Below are 15,312 nucleotides of genomic sequence, written 5' to 3'. Positions count from 1 at the left end.
TTTCACATTTAGGCCATAATAGCTGGTGCAGTGTGTGTGTGTGTGTGTGTGTGTGTGTGTGTGTGTGTGTGTGTGTGTTAAATACCATTTTAGCAACAAGGAATGAATCTTAAGAGTGATTGAAGCATTTCTGCAAGGATGGACCTTCAGTAAAGGACTGAAACAAAGACACTTGGTGTGATTGTTTTCACTTTGACAGTGGGGATGTACTAGCCTAATTGCAGTCAGATGTGTAGTAATCCACTGTTAATGATTACTATAAATAAGATGGGCAAACTTTTTCTTAAAGGGCCGGATAGTAAATTTTACTTCAGATATTTTAGGCCAGAAGTTCTTTGTGGCATGTACTGCAGTCTGCCATTGTTTTGTGAGTATAGAAATTCTGCCATAGATGATAATACAGGAATGAAGGCAGGCATGAAAATATATGCCTATAATCCCACCACTTAGGAGGCAGAGGGATTAGGAGTTCAAGGTCTTCCTCAGTTGTTTAGCAAGTTTGAGGCTAGCCTGGACTACGTGAGGGCAATGTCTAGCCCTCATACCCCCTCCTAAGAAGAAAAGGAAACAGAACTGGATAGCCATGGCTGTATTTCAAAACTCTGTTTGCAAAAGCAGATGGCAGGTCAGATGTGTCCAAGAAAGTGTAGTTCCTGTCATCCGCCAGCCACTAGTCACGTTACCTGCGGTTGTGGGTGCTGAAACTGCCTCACAGTACTTGTAGGCCATCTAAGAGGTGACCCAGGATATATGTTTCCCAAGATGAATCTGAAAATGAAAATAAAATTTTAGAAAATTCCCACTAAGAATTCAGCAATCTCTAGGAATTTGTTTTCTCTGCTTTGAGAAATGTGGTGTAAAGGAATACTGAGGTAGAGCTTGCAGCCCGTGAGATACAGCACAAAGGTCCCCGTGGTTATTCCGTGTGATCAGTATCAGCAGTTGACTTCGGGAGAGATCAAGTCTGCGATACGGGAGTGGCCAGCTTTCCAGTGGCCTCTTCCCTCTGTAGTCACAGACTACTGGAACCAACTCCTGTTTTTTCTTTAAATCCTAGATTTTATTAGATTTTTTTTTTTTTGGTGGCTTTTTCTTGGCTTACTTTTTGTTCAAAATTCCTTTGACTTGGGGTAAATTGTAACCACTATGTGTGTTGAAGTTTCTCCGATAACATTTCTGTGACTTGGGATGGGGTTGTTTTTGATCAAAATCTTAATTATGGAATGTTAAGGACTAGATTGACATTTTAAAGTTTCTTTGGGTTATAGCTGAACTTGTTATAACCAGGCAGGCATCTCGCTTTAGCGAATATGCAGTTTATACAGTTGTCGTTTAGTTTGTGATCATAAGATATTTGAGAATGGTTTGTACTTGTTTAATGTATAACAGTTTAATCATACTTGAGAGTGCTTTACAACAGTTTAATCTTTTCAGAGTAATTATCTGGCTTATGTTCAGCAGAATTTGGCACAAATAGGTCTGTATAATGGGTTGTGTTCTAGCTTTTTAGACATTAAGGATTCAGATCTCTGTAAATAACAGTTACGTGAAAAGCGTGTTCAAGAGGTTGCGATGGCACTGATGTTGAGTTATGCACCTTTAGCAAGCTAGCTTTCTCAGCCTCTGTTGCCTGATCCGTGGAGCGGGAGCAGCAGTATCATAAAGCAGGCACATAGGCTTTCTGTGTGGGGACTGACTAGATTAGAAGGAATGCAAATGACATTGCTGTGTTCTCCAGGTCAGCTCTGAGCTAGTAGGTTCAAAAATTCTCCTGTCTCAGCCTCTCAGGTTGACACTTGGTTCCACAAATGTAAGGAGTTTTAACACCTGGCATAGCCTACATGTCAGCATTCACTGCTGTTAGTGTGTACGAAAAGTTCCTTTGCGGAGCTCTTTAGCTTGGGGATGAGTATCTTTTTGTTTAATATAGTTTAACCTAAAACAGAAGGTTTTTTGTCTCTTTTTTTTGTGTGTGTAAATAGAAAGCTCTTGTGTTCTTTATTATGGGCTTTCTCTGTTGTATCTGAAATCATATTTTAGTAATATATTAATATTTGCAAAACAGTGGTGGTAGAGAAAACTGTGTCAACATACTTAACATTCTGTTAAAAAGGAAGAGAGAAAGAAAGAAAATAATCAAGTTGGAAAAAGGCCATCCTCAGCCAGGCAGGATGGTGTATGCCTGTAACTCCAACACTCATAAGGCTGGAGCAGAGCAGCTGCACATTCAAGGCTGGTATAGGCTATGTTGTGAGGTCTAGAGTAGCCTCAGAGCAAGTATGAGCCCCACTCTTAGAAAAAAGTCCTGTATTTTCAACTTGGGAAGTAAACATACCAGCTCCTTTAATATACTGACTGTCCTGTATCTTTTGGAAGCTACCAGACAATGGGAGAATGGCTCATGTTTCTTGGTGGGAGGGTTCCACTTTATTTTCGCCGATGTTTCTGTAGAATGTGGACGGCCATTGTGGTCTCCTGTACCTCTCGCAGCTGAGCACTCGGGTCAGTCATCACCCCATGTCTTGGCTCATTGTGTCTGTCTTCATCTCTAGGATGATTGAGGAAGGTGGGAACAAGCGGAAGACCATGGCGGAGAAGAGGCAGCTCTTCATAGAAATGCGTGAGTGTCCTGGGCTCACACACGTGGAACACTGTGGGGTTTGTTGTTATTTTTATCGAGTAATTTTACAAGTTTTTGTTTGGTTTTTGTTTTTTGAGACAGGGTTACTGTGTGTCCTGGCTATCCCAGAATTTACTCTGTAGACCAGGTTGGCCTAGAACTTAGAGATCTGCCTGCCTTTGCCTTCCAAGTGCTGGGATTAAAGGCGTGCGCCACCACTGCCTGGCTAAGTAATAGTTCTGTCAGTTAGAACTGTATGTTGGAAACCTTAGAGAGGAAGGAATGCGAGTTGCAGAAGCATGGGATTGGAGGACTCACAGCTCAACATGCGTTTTACTTGAATTGATTTGAGACTTGAGGCGCTCTCTCTCTCTCTCTCTCTCTCTCTCTCTCTCTCTCTCTCTCTCTCTCTCTTCCTGTGTGTGTGTATGTGTCTCTTTCTGTCCTCCCTCCCTTATTCCCTCCTTCCCTCCCTCTCTCCATCCCGCCTGGGTCTCACTATATAGCTCTGGGTAGCTAGGAGCTTGCTCAATACCCCAGGCTAGCTAGGAACTCACAGGGCTCTTGCCTGCTTCTGCCTCCCAAGTGCCTTCAATTGCTTTCTTAATTAAGATCATAAAAAATAGCCGGGCGGTGGTGGCGCACGCCTTTAATCCCAGCACTTGGGAGGCAGAGGCAGGCGGATTTCTGAGTTCAAGAGTTCGAGGCTAGCCTGGTCTACAGAGTGAGTTCCAGGACAGCCAGGGCTACACAGAGAAACCCTGTCTCGAAAAAGCCAAAAAAAAAAAAAAAATCATAAAAAATAAGGCAGCCATGTTACATCAAATACCTGTGACTTTAAGTCATGCCTACTGATTAGAACTCTTTCTACAACTGTTGTTATCATAAGCTTGCAGGTGATGATAGTGGTTAATAATTAATACATTATATAAATTACCTTTTACTAGATGCTAGACATGCAGTAGAGAGAACTAAGCATTAGAATAGTAGCACTATTGGAAAACCAAAGAGAAAGAACTTTATTATGCACTTAAAAATCTTCTGATAAAATTATATCATGATATTAGAAACAAAAACAAACCAAGAGCCCAAAGCATGGCCGGGAGGAATGGGGTGGTTCCCAATATTTTGTTTTCTTAGACGTAATACAGACCACCTCACACGTGTTGGTTCTCAGGTGTCTGTATAGGATTGGTCTGAATTGGTCTTTGTAAGCCTTTTAAAGGCATTTTATGAGTACTACTGTACAGCTGGGTGTGGGTGTGGCCAGGTGCCTGCCATGCTAGCACTTGGAGGTAGGACAGAAGGGTTCCATAGTGGGACCCCATAGTGGGATGCCTGTAATTCCAGCATTTGGGAGGAAGAGTTAGGAGGATAGTCATTTTGAGCCAGACTAGGCTACGTGACTAGACCTTGTCTCACAGCAAATCAGAAACAGAAAAGCTGAAACAGAAAGCAGAAAAGATCTAGACGAGCACTTGCTGTGCCTGGTGGAATATTCCATTCACCTTGGCTGTCTTTTCTATTCACTGCCCTCCACCCCTCACCCGAAAAACAGGATTTCTCTGTGTAGCCCTGTCTGTCCTAGAACTCTCTGTGTAGACCAGGTTGGCTTTGAACTCAGAGATCCACCTGTCTCTGCCTCCTGAATGCTGGGATTAAAGGCGTGCGCCACCACCATCCTGTCTTTTTTCTTTTTTCTTTTCTTTTCTTCTTCTTCTTCTTCTTTTTTTTTTTTTTTTTTGATTTTTTCAAGACAGGGTTTCTCTGTGTAGCCCTGGCTGTCCTGGAACTCACTCTGTAGACCAGGCTGGCCTTGAACTCAGAAATCCACCTGCCTCTGCCTCCCAAGTGCTGGGATTAAAGGCGTGCACCACGACCACCCGGCTTTTCTTTTCGTTCTTTTGTTTTTCTTTTCTCTTTTAAGGGCTGGGAATTGAACCCAGGACCTTGTATATGGTAGGAAAGAACTCTACCACTGAGTTATAACCTCAGATATGATGCTTTCTTGATCAAGTGAGTCAGACAAAAAGAGAAACAAACACAGTGATTCCTACACATAAATAACTGTGGGGTAGGGGTGGGGTTGACCCTGGGAATAATCGAAGTTGCACTGGTTTCTACTCTGGGATACTTCAGCCTCATTCCCAGCACCACCTAAGCTATAGAATAACTACCTTTGCTGATGACCACCATATAGATCCATATAGATCCTTGGTGTTCAGCCTTAGTACATAGGAGTATCTCTGAGGAGTTAGGCTAATTTAGATAATCTTCCTCAGTTTGTTTTATTAGTCTTAATGCTTAACTTTCTATTTAGATAGCAGCCCTGTTTTTCTAGACAAGGCCTATGTAGGCCAAGCTTGCTGCTGTTGTGTCTACCTCGTAAGTGCTGAGATTGCAGGCATGTGCTACCATGCCCAGTGTTACCATTCTAAAAGAACTTCGGCTCTTGTTTTGTCATTCTCCTTTTCTTTCCCTTTCCTTGTTGTGCTTTGTTTGCAGTGCTGGGGCTCAAACCCAGGTCCTCTTGAGTGGTGGGCAAGCACTGTAGCACTGCCCCACACTTAGAGAGCCCTTCTTTTCATGACCTAATGTTCTGCTGAGCTGGGCGGGATGTGAAGTGAATAAGTTTAAAAAGAAAAACAAACCGCTTAAAAGACATGAAAAAAATCTGGGGCTGGGGATGTAGCGCAGGGGCAGAGCTCTTGCCCAGAGTCCCCAGGGTCAATCTTCAGAACCAAGAATGGGGGTGAAGAATCTCACGTGACAGCTGTTGCCTCGCCATGGCTTATTCTGTTTAACCTTTTTATATGAATACTAATAAATTCTGTTTTTTTAGGGCTTTATACTTCAGTTTTGTTCCTCCCCTTTGCATGTCTGTAGGAACAGGTGCATGTGTCTGTACATGTACATGTGTGTGGAGGCCAGAGGTCAGCCTGCCTGTTGTTCTTAGCTTTGACAGAGTCTCTCACTGGGACCTGAGGCTCAGAGATTACAGGCTAGCTGGCCAGTGAGCTTCAAGGATACAGCTTTTCTCTGCAGCCTTGCACTGGAATTGCAGTAGTATATGCCACCCTACTTGGCTTTTAATACAGATACCAGGGATCTGAGCTCAGGTCCTCATGTCTACACAGCAAGCACTTATTCACTCAGTGGTCTCCCTGGTCCAGCTTAGTCCTTTCTTACTGTTTTCTTCTTCCATGCTTTCCCTTGGGTGAATTTAACTTCCCATTTCATAGTTCCCTTTACTTAACTGTGAATGAGATACATTCTTTCTGGTTACCCTAGAATTTTGTTACCCTATCAATTAAAACAAAGTTCAAGGCCAGGCGGTGGTGGCACACACCTTTATCCCAGCACTTGGGAGGCAGAGGCAGGTGGATTTTTGAATTCGAGGCCAGCCTGGTCTACAGAGTGAGTTCCAGGACAGCCAAGGCTACACAGAGAAACTCTGTCTCAAAAAAAAAAAAAAAAAAAGTTCAAGCTTATTAACATTTGTAACTTCATTCAAAGGCATAAAGGCATATAGGCCCATTAAGCTATTGTAGGGTACCTTCTTTATAAAGTACATGCCACCTTTTAAAAATTGTCTTTTAAAACTTTTATAATCAGTTTTTAGAAAATACAGTCCATTTTATTATTTTATTTTTCCTTGCCATTTTAAAATATGATATGCATAATTTAAAAAATATGTATATGCGTGTGTCTGTGTGGGTGCCAGAAGAGGGCTCTGGACTTCCTGGTACAGTAGTTACCCGTGGTTGTGAGCCACCTAATGTGGATGCTGAGAGCTGAACTCTGGACCTCTGCAAGAGCAACAAGTGCTCGTACCTGCTGAGCCATCACAACAGTGCCTAAATGCAGATATCTTAAGATATAAATCTAGGGGAGCCAGGCTTACTGTTTCTCTTTGTGAGTCATTTTTTTTCATTTACTGAAAAAAATTTAGTTTTATTTACTAAATTTAGTTCATTTACTGAAGTGGTTGCCTTTGAGAGGTCTTGATTTCAGGGCTTCATCTTTTCCCAAGGTTTTTTTTTTTTTTTTTTTTTTTGGTTTTCAAGACAGGGTTTCTCTGTGTAGCCCTGGCTGTCCTGGAACTCACTCTGTAGACCAGGCTGGCCTCGAACTCAGAAATCCGCCTGTCTCTGCCTCCCAAGTGCTGGGATTAAAGGCGTGCACCACCACCGCCAGCTTTTCCCAAGGTTTTAACCCTTCTGCCACAGGGAAAGACGTCCTTGATGCTCACCTGTGCTTCTGCTCTGTTTTATGTGCATAAGAGCAAGCCACAGCATGCATGTGGAGGTCACAACATAGATGTCCAGAGCCAGCTCTCTCCTTCAGTCAGGCTGTTGAGGATTAATACATGATGAACCACTTCAAGGGCCCTGTGGTACTATTCTTGTGAAAAATTTTGATATGCTTACAATAGTGTTATATGAACTCTGTGTTTTAGTCCATTTTGTTTTTAATAACACACTGTGCAGACTAAGTTATAGAGGAGCATTTATCTTGGCTCATGCTTTTGGCCTAAGTTACAGGGCCACATCTAGAGATGGTCTTCTTTTTGGCAGGGTCCCAAGGTGGCTGAGGGCACTCTGTGGAGAGAGATAGGGTTGCGAGTAGGATGTCTTCTGCCCCCCTATATGTCTGTTTCCTCCTCTGGGGGTAATAGTAGTTTTATTTATTTATTTATTTATTGCTTTTAAGTAGGGTCTCACTGGAGTTCATGTAGCAGTCCTCTTACCTTGGCCTTTCACGTTAAAGGCATTGGCTCTGGCTTATCTTATGTGTACGTGTGTGCACCACATGTGTGTTTGGTGCCTGAGGAGGCCTTAAGCCAGCATGGTATCTCTCAATACTGGAGCTACAGTTGGTTGCTAGCCACTTTATTCAAATACTCATGAAATACTTTTTACTTTTTAAAAAGTAATTTTTACTGGGCAGTGGTGGCACACGCCTTTAATCCCAGCACTTGGGAGGCAGAGGCGGCCAGATTTCTGAGTTCGAGGCCAGCCTGGTCTACAGGGTGAGTTCCAGGACAGCCAGGGCTATACAGAGAAACCCTGTCTCAAAAAAAAAAAAAAAAAAACAAAAGTAATTTTTACCTCTTTTTTTTTTTTTTTTTTTTATTTTTTTACAAAATTGAGATAGAGTGTCATTATTCAGTCTTGGCTGGCCTGGAACTTGCTATGTAGACCAGGTTGGCCTTGAACTAAGAGATCTGCTTGCTGCCTCTGCTCCTTGAGTGTTGTGGTTAAAGACACACAACTACTACCACACACAGCAGTTTTTACTTCTTGATAGGAAGATGCAGCCAGCCGTGGTGTTCTGTGCCTGTAATTGCAGCTCTCAGGAGGGTTGAGGCCAAGCTGGGGACTTAGCAAGCTCAAGGCAAGTGCTACTTAGTGAGATGCGCTTGAATAAAAAATGGCCTGGCCCTGCAGCCTACTGATGGACACCATTGAGTGTTCCCCCTCTCCAAGTTCTCCTGCTTACCAGAAGACAAAACTGTTGGCAGCATCTTTGTGTGCAATGGGTACGTGCAAGCTGTTTCTTCCCCTCTCCTTTCCTGTGCACATCACCGTGCAGCCACACTTGAGCATGCAGCAGTGGGATGCCCCAGCCATGCAGCTCAACCTTTCACCGTGTCCCTTCTCAGGTGCTCAGAACTTTGATGTCATACGCCTGTCAACGTACAGAACAGCTTGCAAGTTACGATTTGTGCAGAAGCGGTGCAACCGTAAGTCGCTTCCTAGCTCTCTGGTGGGCGGATGGGGCTCCTGATGTTATGAAATTTCAGCGTCTTCCAGGCATATGGTAAGGTTAGTTAAACTCTGTTTGTTTTTTTGTAACAAATGTATTTCTACTATTGGATTATATGTCTGCATATGAACATGTGCACACGTGTGGATGCCCCAGAGGCCAGAGGCAGAGGATCCCTTGGAGCGGGGGTTGTAGGTGGTGAGCTACCTGACATGGGTCCTGTGGAAGAACAGTAAATGCCCTTAACCACTCAGCTGTCTCTCTGGCCCTAATTCTGTTTGACTGAAATATTATGAATTTGTCATTTTGTTCCTGTGTCCCTTAAAATGTTTAACAAAATTGTTATGTTATTGTAATGTTGCTAGAATGTGGATTTTTTATTTCACTTTTATTTATTTAGTGTGTGTGTCCACACACGTGCACATGTTACAGTAAACGGAGGGCAGAAGACAATATTTAGGAGTCATTTTTCTTGTTCTACCATGTGGGTTCCAGGCACCAAACTCAGGTCCTCAGTGTTCGTGACTTTGCCTTTACTCTCCGCACTGTTGAGCCTGCCCCACTCACCAGCACTAGGGGTCAGTCACAGGTTCTGAGATGGCCTAATATTAATGTTATTTAAGTGGGAGAAAACCCTTTGTACAAAATTAATATAGTTACTAGCTTCTGAAAGAAAGGCCTTGATATTTTGATATACAGATACAGTGAAAATTGATTTTTTGATTAAATTTAGTATAAATTTACTATAACACAAATCAGCTCATTTTAATAAGCACCTGTTATCATGTAGATTATAAAATATGTACAGATATATGTACACACACATATTCTCACTGTCTGTGAAGATGAGCTGTCTTGCTGTACTTTTCACACATGCACATGTGTTAATGAGAGCCTGGCTTGTATAATGGGAAGCACATTAGCCTAAGAATTGGAAACTGTTTTTTTTTGTTTTTTGTTTTTGTTTTTCGAGACATGGTTTCTCTGTGTAGCCCTGGCTGTCCCAGAACTCACTCTGTAGACCAGGCTAGCCTCGAACTCTTGAACTCAGAAATCCGCCTGCCTCTGCCTCCCAAGTGCTGGGATTAAAGGCGTGCGCCACCACCGCCCGGTGGAAAATTTGTTTTAAAAGAGTTTTACCATTTATTATAAACAAGTGACTCTAGCAAGTCATTTTACATATGATAACTTCTGTCAGATGTTAAGACTTAAAAGTCCTTCCCAAATACATAAATAAATAAATCTTTAAAAGGGGGGTAGGATGGGTGGAGAGATAGTTTAGTGTTTAAGAGCACTGGTTGCTTTTGCAGAGGTCCTGAGTTTAATTCTCAGCACCTGCAATGGCAGCACACAACCATCTGTAACGTCAGATCCCATGCCTTCCAGTGTGCAGATAATGTACATGCAGGTTAACAAACCCTGTATAAATAAATAAATACTTAAAAAAAGAATTAAATATCCTGACAGGTTTGGGGTGTGGTGTTGCACACCTTAGAGGCAAGCATCTCTCCCTGAATTCAAGGACCAGCCTGGTTTACATATCAAGTTCCATGCTAGCTAGGGCTAGCTACATAGTGAAACCATATCTCAATAAAAAGAAAGAACAGACTTATAAATTCTAAATTCTTAGAATTTATCATGCTGTCTTGGGCTGCAGCCATGATTTTTTCATTGTCAATTCCCAAAGCATTAATTTTCAAATTATGGATGATGACCCATTAAGGGCTTCTCAAAGTTGCTTTGATGGGTCATAGCCAATGTAAAGTGTGTAATACAAAAGAATAGAGAATAAGAAGCAACCAGAGTGCATGCAGCTAGGGAGGTTTTAAAAAAAAGTGCTTACAAAACCTCAGTGTATCTAGACATATGTGTGCATGTGTGTGTGCAAGAGAGATAGAGAGGGAGAGGAAGAAAGGCAGAGAGTGTGATTGCCTGGTATTAAATACATATGTGGGTGAGTGTGGGCTGTGGCCAGAGAGTTTGAAAAGTCATATCTTAGAGCAGCTGTGTGGACATTTTTATAATTTTTCCCATAGTTACTCGTGGGAGAGTGTAGTCTGTGTGTATAGTGCTATGATCCTGAGGGCAGATGATGCTAATTGTCTTAGTTACCTTTCTGTGGCTGTGCTAAGATACAGTGACCCAGACAGTTTATAGAAGAAAGAGTTATTGAGGCTCACAGTTTCAGAAGGCGAGTCTATGTCTATCATGGCTGGGAACATGGCAGTAGGCTTGCAGACATGGTGCTGGAGAACAGCTGAGGGCTAACATCTTGATCCACAAGCACGGGGCAGGGAGAGCTGCCTGGGAAGGGCTTGGGATTGCGAAATGTCAAAGTTCACTCCAGTGATGTACCTCTTCCACCAGTTAGATTTCTTCCGTGCTGGCATGTTTGTTGGTATTGTCCTTGTTCAGTCGTGTTAGGCAGCCATGTTGTTGAGATTTCATGGCATAGCTTTCCTGTCATAGGTAGAAGGCACGTTCTCACAGCGGATTTCCTGGTCCTCCGACTTGGAGTCTTCCCATCTCCTCTTCTGTGTTCACTGAGCCTTAGATGTAGGAGTTGTGTTGTAAATGTATGCGTTGTGGCTGGGCAATACGTGATCACTCACTTATATTCTGCAGTTTGATTGGTTGTGATTTTCTGTAACAGTCTTTATCTGGCTAGACCCTGATGCAGGCTCTGCAGGACCTGGCCAGGTGGAAAGGTTGCCTCACACCTGGCCTTTTACATGGGCTGTTGGGATTTGGACTCAGGTCCTCATGCTTGCACAGTCAGTGTTCTTACTCACTGGGCAGCCATCATGTCCAGTCCTTGGTCTTGTTTTGTTTTTTTAACCTCCTGAGGCAAGGTCTCTTGTAGTCCCAGCTAGCTTGAAATTATGTAGCAGAGGATAACCTTGAACTTCTGACCCACCTGTCTTTATTTTCCATGTTCTGTAAAAGATGCCTGTGTGTGTGTTCTATGCTTGTGTGCAGTGAACCTGTACATGCATGTGCTCATGCCCATGTGTGTGTGCCCTGTGGAGATCAGATGACAGTGTATTGTCCCCAGTTACTCAGCGTCTTACTTTTTGAGAAAGTGTCTATCACTGAATCAAAGCAGGCCCTGACCTCATAACCGTCTGTTTGCTGACTGCTGGGATTGCAGGCATGAGCCACCACACCCAGCTTCTTTTCATTTAAAAAAAAATGTATATGTGTATGTGTATATGTATATATGTATGTATATGTATACACATACATTTTTGAAACACAAGAGTTTATTTAAATTTGAGTGAAAATCCAGTGTGTTATTTTCTTTTTGATTGCTTATTCTTGAGTGGCTTGTCTGGACTCTTGCAGGAGTTTTCTACCTTTTCCCATTAACTCCAGCATCAGCTGTTTCCGCAGATGCTTTATCCAGGTGGAGGGAGCTTCTGCTTCCTTTGTTATTTGAAGCCATGTCTTCTTAATAACTGTTCTTCTAAGGTGATATCCTTTCTTTGGTGGTGGAGGTCTGGCTGAATCCTCTCAGTCCTGGCCCCACATCACCAATGTGCTAAACTGGCTTGTTTGTTTGTTGTTTTTAAAATGTTTTATCCATGGTTTTTATTTATTCAAGGAGAAGGGTAGATGCAGGGAGATAACTATCTGATTTGCTCAAAATACGATTTAAAACAATTTGTTTAAAAACAAATTTAAATTCAAACAAATAGATTTGAATAAACTTAAATAAACAAATCTAAATAAATTTGTCTTTAGGATACATTGTTCAGAGCATCTAGTAGGCTGCACAGCATGGTAGAGTTATACTTAATACAGATTTACTTCTTTTTTAGGGCCACAGAGAGGACAATTTGAGATGTAAAATGTTGCTGAAATTGCCAGACTAATATTACAAATAAAGATGATCCAGGATGATGTGACAAATTGCTAAACAAGCTGAAAATTGGGCTGGCTCAGTGGTTAGAGGCACTGTCACCAGTTCTGATGGATGACCTGAGTTTAACCCTTAGAACCCATGTGGTGGAACGAGAGAAGCAACTCTTAAATATTGTCCTTTGACCTCCATACATGTGCCGTTACATATACATATCTGGTACATATCTACCAATAGCCCCACGATTCAAATAAATAAATGTAACAATAATTTGTTTTAAAAGGGGGAAAATGCTTATGAGTAATTCTTTTTTATATTAGAAATTTTTTTATTAGGTATTTTCTTTATTTACATTTCAAATGTTATCCCCTTTCCCGGTCACCCTCCCATCCCCGTATTCCATCCCCCTCCCCCTGCTTCTATGAGGGTATTCTGCCACCCACCCACCCACTGCCACCTCCCTGCCCTGGCATTCCTCTACACTGGGGTACCGAGCCTTCACAGGGCCAAGGGCTTCTCCTCCCATTGATGCCCAACAAAGCCATCCTCTGCTACATATGTGGCTGGAGCCATGGGTCCCTCCATGTGTGCTCTGTGGTTGGTGGTTTAGTCCCTGGGAGCTCTGGGGGGGTCTGGTTGGTTGATATTGTTATTCTTCCTATGGGATGCAAACCTCTTCAGCTCCTTCAGTCATTTCTCTAACTCCTTCACTGGGGACCCTGTGCTCAGTCCAATGATTGGCTGTGAGGATCCACCTCTGTATTTGTCAGGCTCTGAGCCACTCAGGAGGCAGCTCTAATGAGTAAATTATATATATATATATATATGTATGTATGTATATTCCGCTGATAGAGGGCATAGGGGTCACTATTTACAAAGATCTGAAACACCAATTACTTAATACAGGTGGTCGGCCCTATTCTGGGGTAGCTCCTTGATGTTTTATATTCTGTCATGCAGTGGGTTTCTTAGTATTGGCTAAAGAGTTTTTTTATTTTAAGCTTAAAAAAATGAATTGATCAGTTTAAATGTCCTTTAAAATTGTTGACAGTTTCTTTTCTTTGATTCAGTTCATCTGGTTGATATCTGGAACATGATCGAAGCTTTCCGAGACAATGGCCTTAACACCCTGGACCACACCACGGAGATCAGCGTGTCCCGCCTGGAGACTGTCATCTCTTCTATCTACTATCAGTTGAACAAGCGCCTTCCGTCGACTCACCAGATCAGCGTGGAGCAGTCCATCAGTCTCCTCCTCAACTTTATGATCGCCGCCTATGACAGGCTCGTACCTGCTCACTTCTCTTAAATCCTGCCCATCTCTTCATCACCCCCTTCCCACACTGCCTTGCTAACTGTTGTCAGCTTAGAGTCTCAGTTAAGGTGAATTACTCGGTGTAAGTCCTTCCTGCATCCTGGCGTGCCTCAGACGGAGCTCTGTAATAGATGTCACAGATGGGACTCACCCACTTGAGTCATTGTCTGGTAGAATCATAGGCACTTTCACAGACCTCTTCCTCTCCCCAAAGATTAAGAAATGCTTAACCTTTCTACATGCTGATGTGGCTTTATAGTTGACTTTAAGGCTCATCTTTCTCTACTCCGTAACACCAAATGCCTTTGGGTTGAAGTTTTCTCTTCATAAATTCTAAGAATCTATTTAGGACTTTTTCAGTTTGAAACACTGTATAGTAGACTTCACAACATGAGCGAGAAACTACTTTAGTGTATAACAGTTAAAATGGAGACAATTTCCTCTACTATAAAAACTAAAGCAAAACCAAGCCAAACCAATGCCAAAGGATGGAATGTGGAGAAATGGTTCTGATCCAGGAACCAAGTGCTCCTATTTCTTCTCACTGTTGTTCTATTGACTACTGGGTCTGCATGGTAAATTCTCCCTGCTTCGTTGTTTTCTCTTTATGTTGAATTTATACAGTAGTAAAATGGTAATAGTTGCATATTATAGTAGCAGAAGTTCAGTGAGTTCGTGAGAAAGTATGGGTGGGTCAAAGCCAGGTCACACATTAGGCTTTCCCCAGAGTCTTAACATGTTTATGTGGCAAGTTGGGTATTTTACCCATTTCATAGAAAATTATTTAAAGAAATTTGAATTTTAAGCCGGGCAGTGGTGGTGCACGCCTTTAATCCCAGCACAGCACTTGGGAGACAGAGGCAGGCGGATTTCTGAGTTCGAGGCCAGCCTGGTCTACAGAGTGAGTTCCAGGACAGCCAGGGCTACACAGAGAAACTCTGTCTCGAAAAAACAAAAACAAAACAAAACAAAAAAACAAAAACAAAAACAAAAAATTTGAATTTTAAAAATAAGAGTCTATAATAGGTAAAAGTCCCAGAAACATAAAGTCATTTAAACAATAGGGTTATGGATCCATACATTAGCCTCACACTAAGAGTCATGTCCTGTGATCTAGAAACCTTGGTAGTAGTTGTTACCCTTTGTAAATCTTATCATGTCCCTAATCCAGCGGTTCAGCCAGTTCCAGGCTTACACAACACAAATCAGTTCAATAAACAATTTTAAAAAATATAGTAATAAAAATTGCCTTACTACTTGAAAGTTGAGTGGGGATTAAAAACTCTGATTCTGGGCTGGGGAGGTGGCTCAGTTTTATGAAGAAGTGTTTGTGTCAAAAGCAGGACCTCAGAGTAATCCCAGAGCCAACTTTAAAACTGTCAGGCTTTGTGGTGCACAGCTGTAGTTTGAATCCCTCAGTTACACAGAAGGAAGGGCATGGCTGCTTATGGCCATAACCTCAGTGTTGGGTGGGTTAAGACAGGTGGGTACGGAGAGCTTGCTGCCCAGCCAACCAACAAAGCTGTGAGCTTCCAACTCAGTGAGGGACCCTGTCTCAAGGCAGAAAAGTGGAGAGTGATAGAAGTCTCCTGATGTGCCCTGGCTTCTGCATGTACATGCATGGCCTCACACTAATACACATTCACTTGTGTGCGTCACACACATACACACAGAGACACCACACACACAGAGACACACACACATGCACAGAGAGAGAGAGAGAGAGAGAGAGGGAGGGAGGGAGGG

The 15,312-nt window shown here is 42.5% G+C and overlaps 1 protein-coding gene across 3 annotated transcripts in view; it reads left to right on the top strand.

The window, feature by feature from the left end:
- Positions 1-15,312, top strand: part of Dtnb (dystrobrevin beta) — a 204,225-nt gene that overhangs the window by 17,638 nt on the left and 171,275 nt on the right. For all 3 annotated transcript variants that reach the window (XM_028778099.1, XM_028778098.1, XM_028778097.1), the window contains exons 2-4: positions 2,553-2,620; positions 8,286-8,366; positions 13,322-13,535. In XM_028778099.1, coding sequence (XP_028633932.1) covers positions 2,554-2,620; positions 8,286-8,366; positions 13,322-13,535 — 362 coding nt within the window. In that variant the 5' untranslated portion in view covers position 2,553. The remainder of the gene's footprint in view (positions 1-2,552; positions 2,621-8,285; positions 8,367-13,321; positions 13,536-15,312) is intronic.

The sequence above is a fragment of the Grammomys surdaster genome, unplaced genomic scaffold (assembly GCF_004785775.1).
Source record: "Grammomys surdaster isolate TR1022 unplaced genomic scaffold, NIH_TR_1.0 324, whole genome shotgun sequence".
Classification (NCBI taxonomy): Eukaryota; Metazoa; Chordata; class Mammalia; order Rodentia; family Muridae; genus Grammomys; species Grammomys surdaster.
This window is presented reverse-complemented; position numbering and strand designations above follow the sequence as displayed.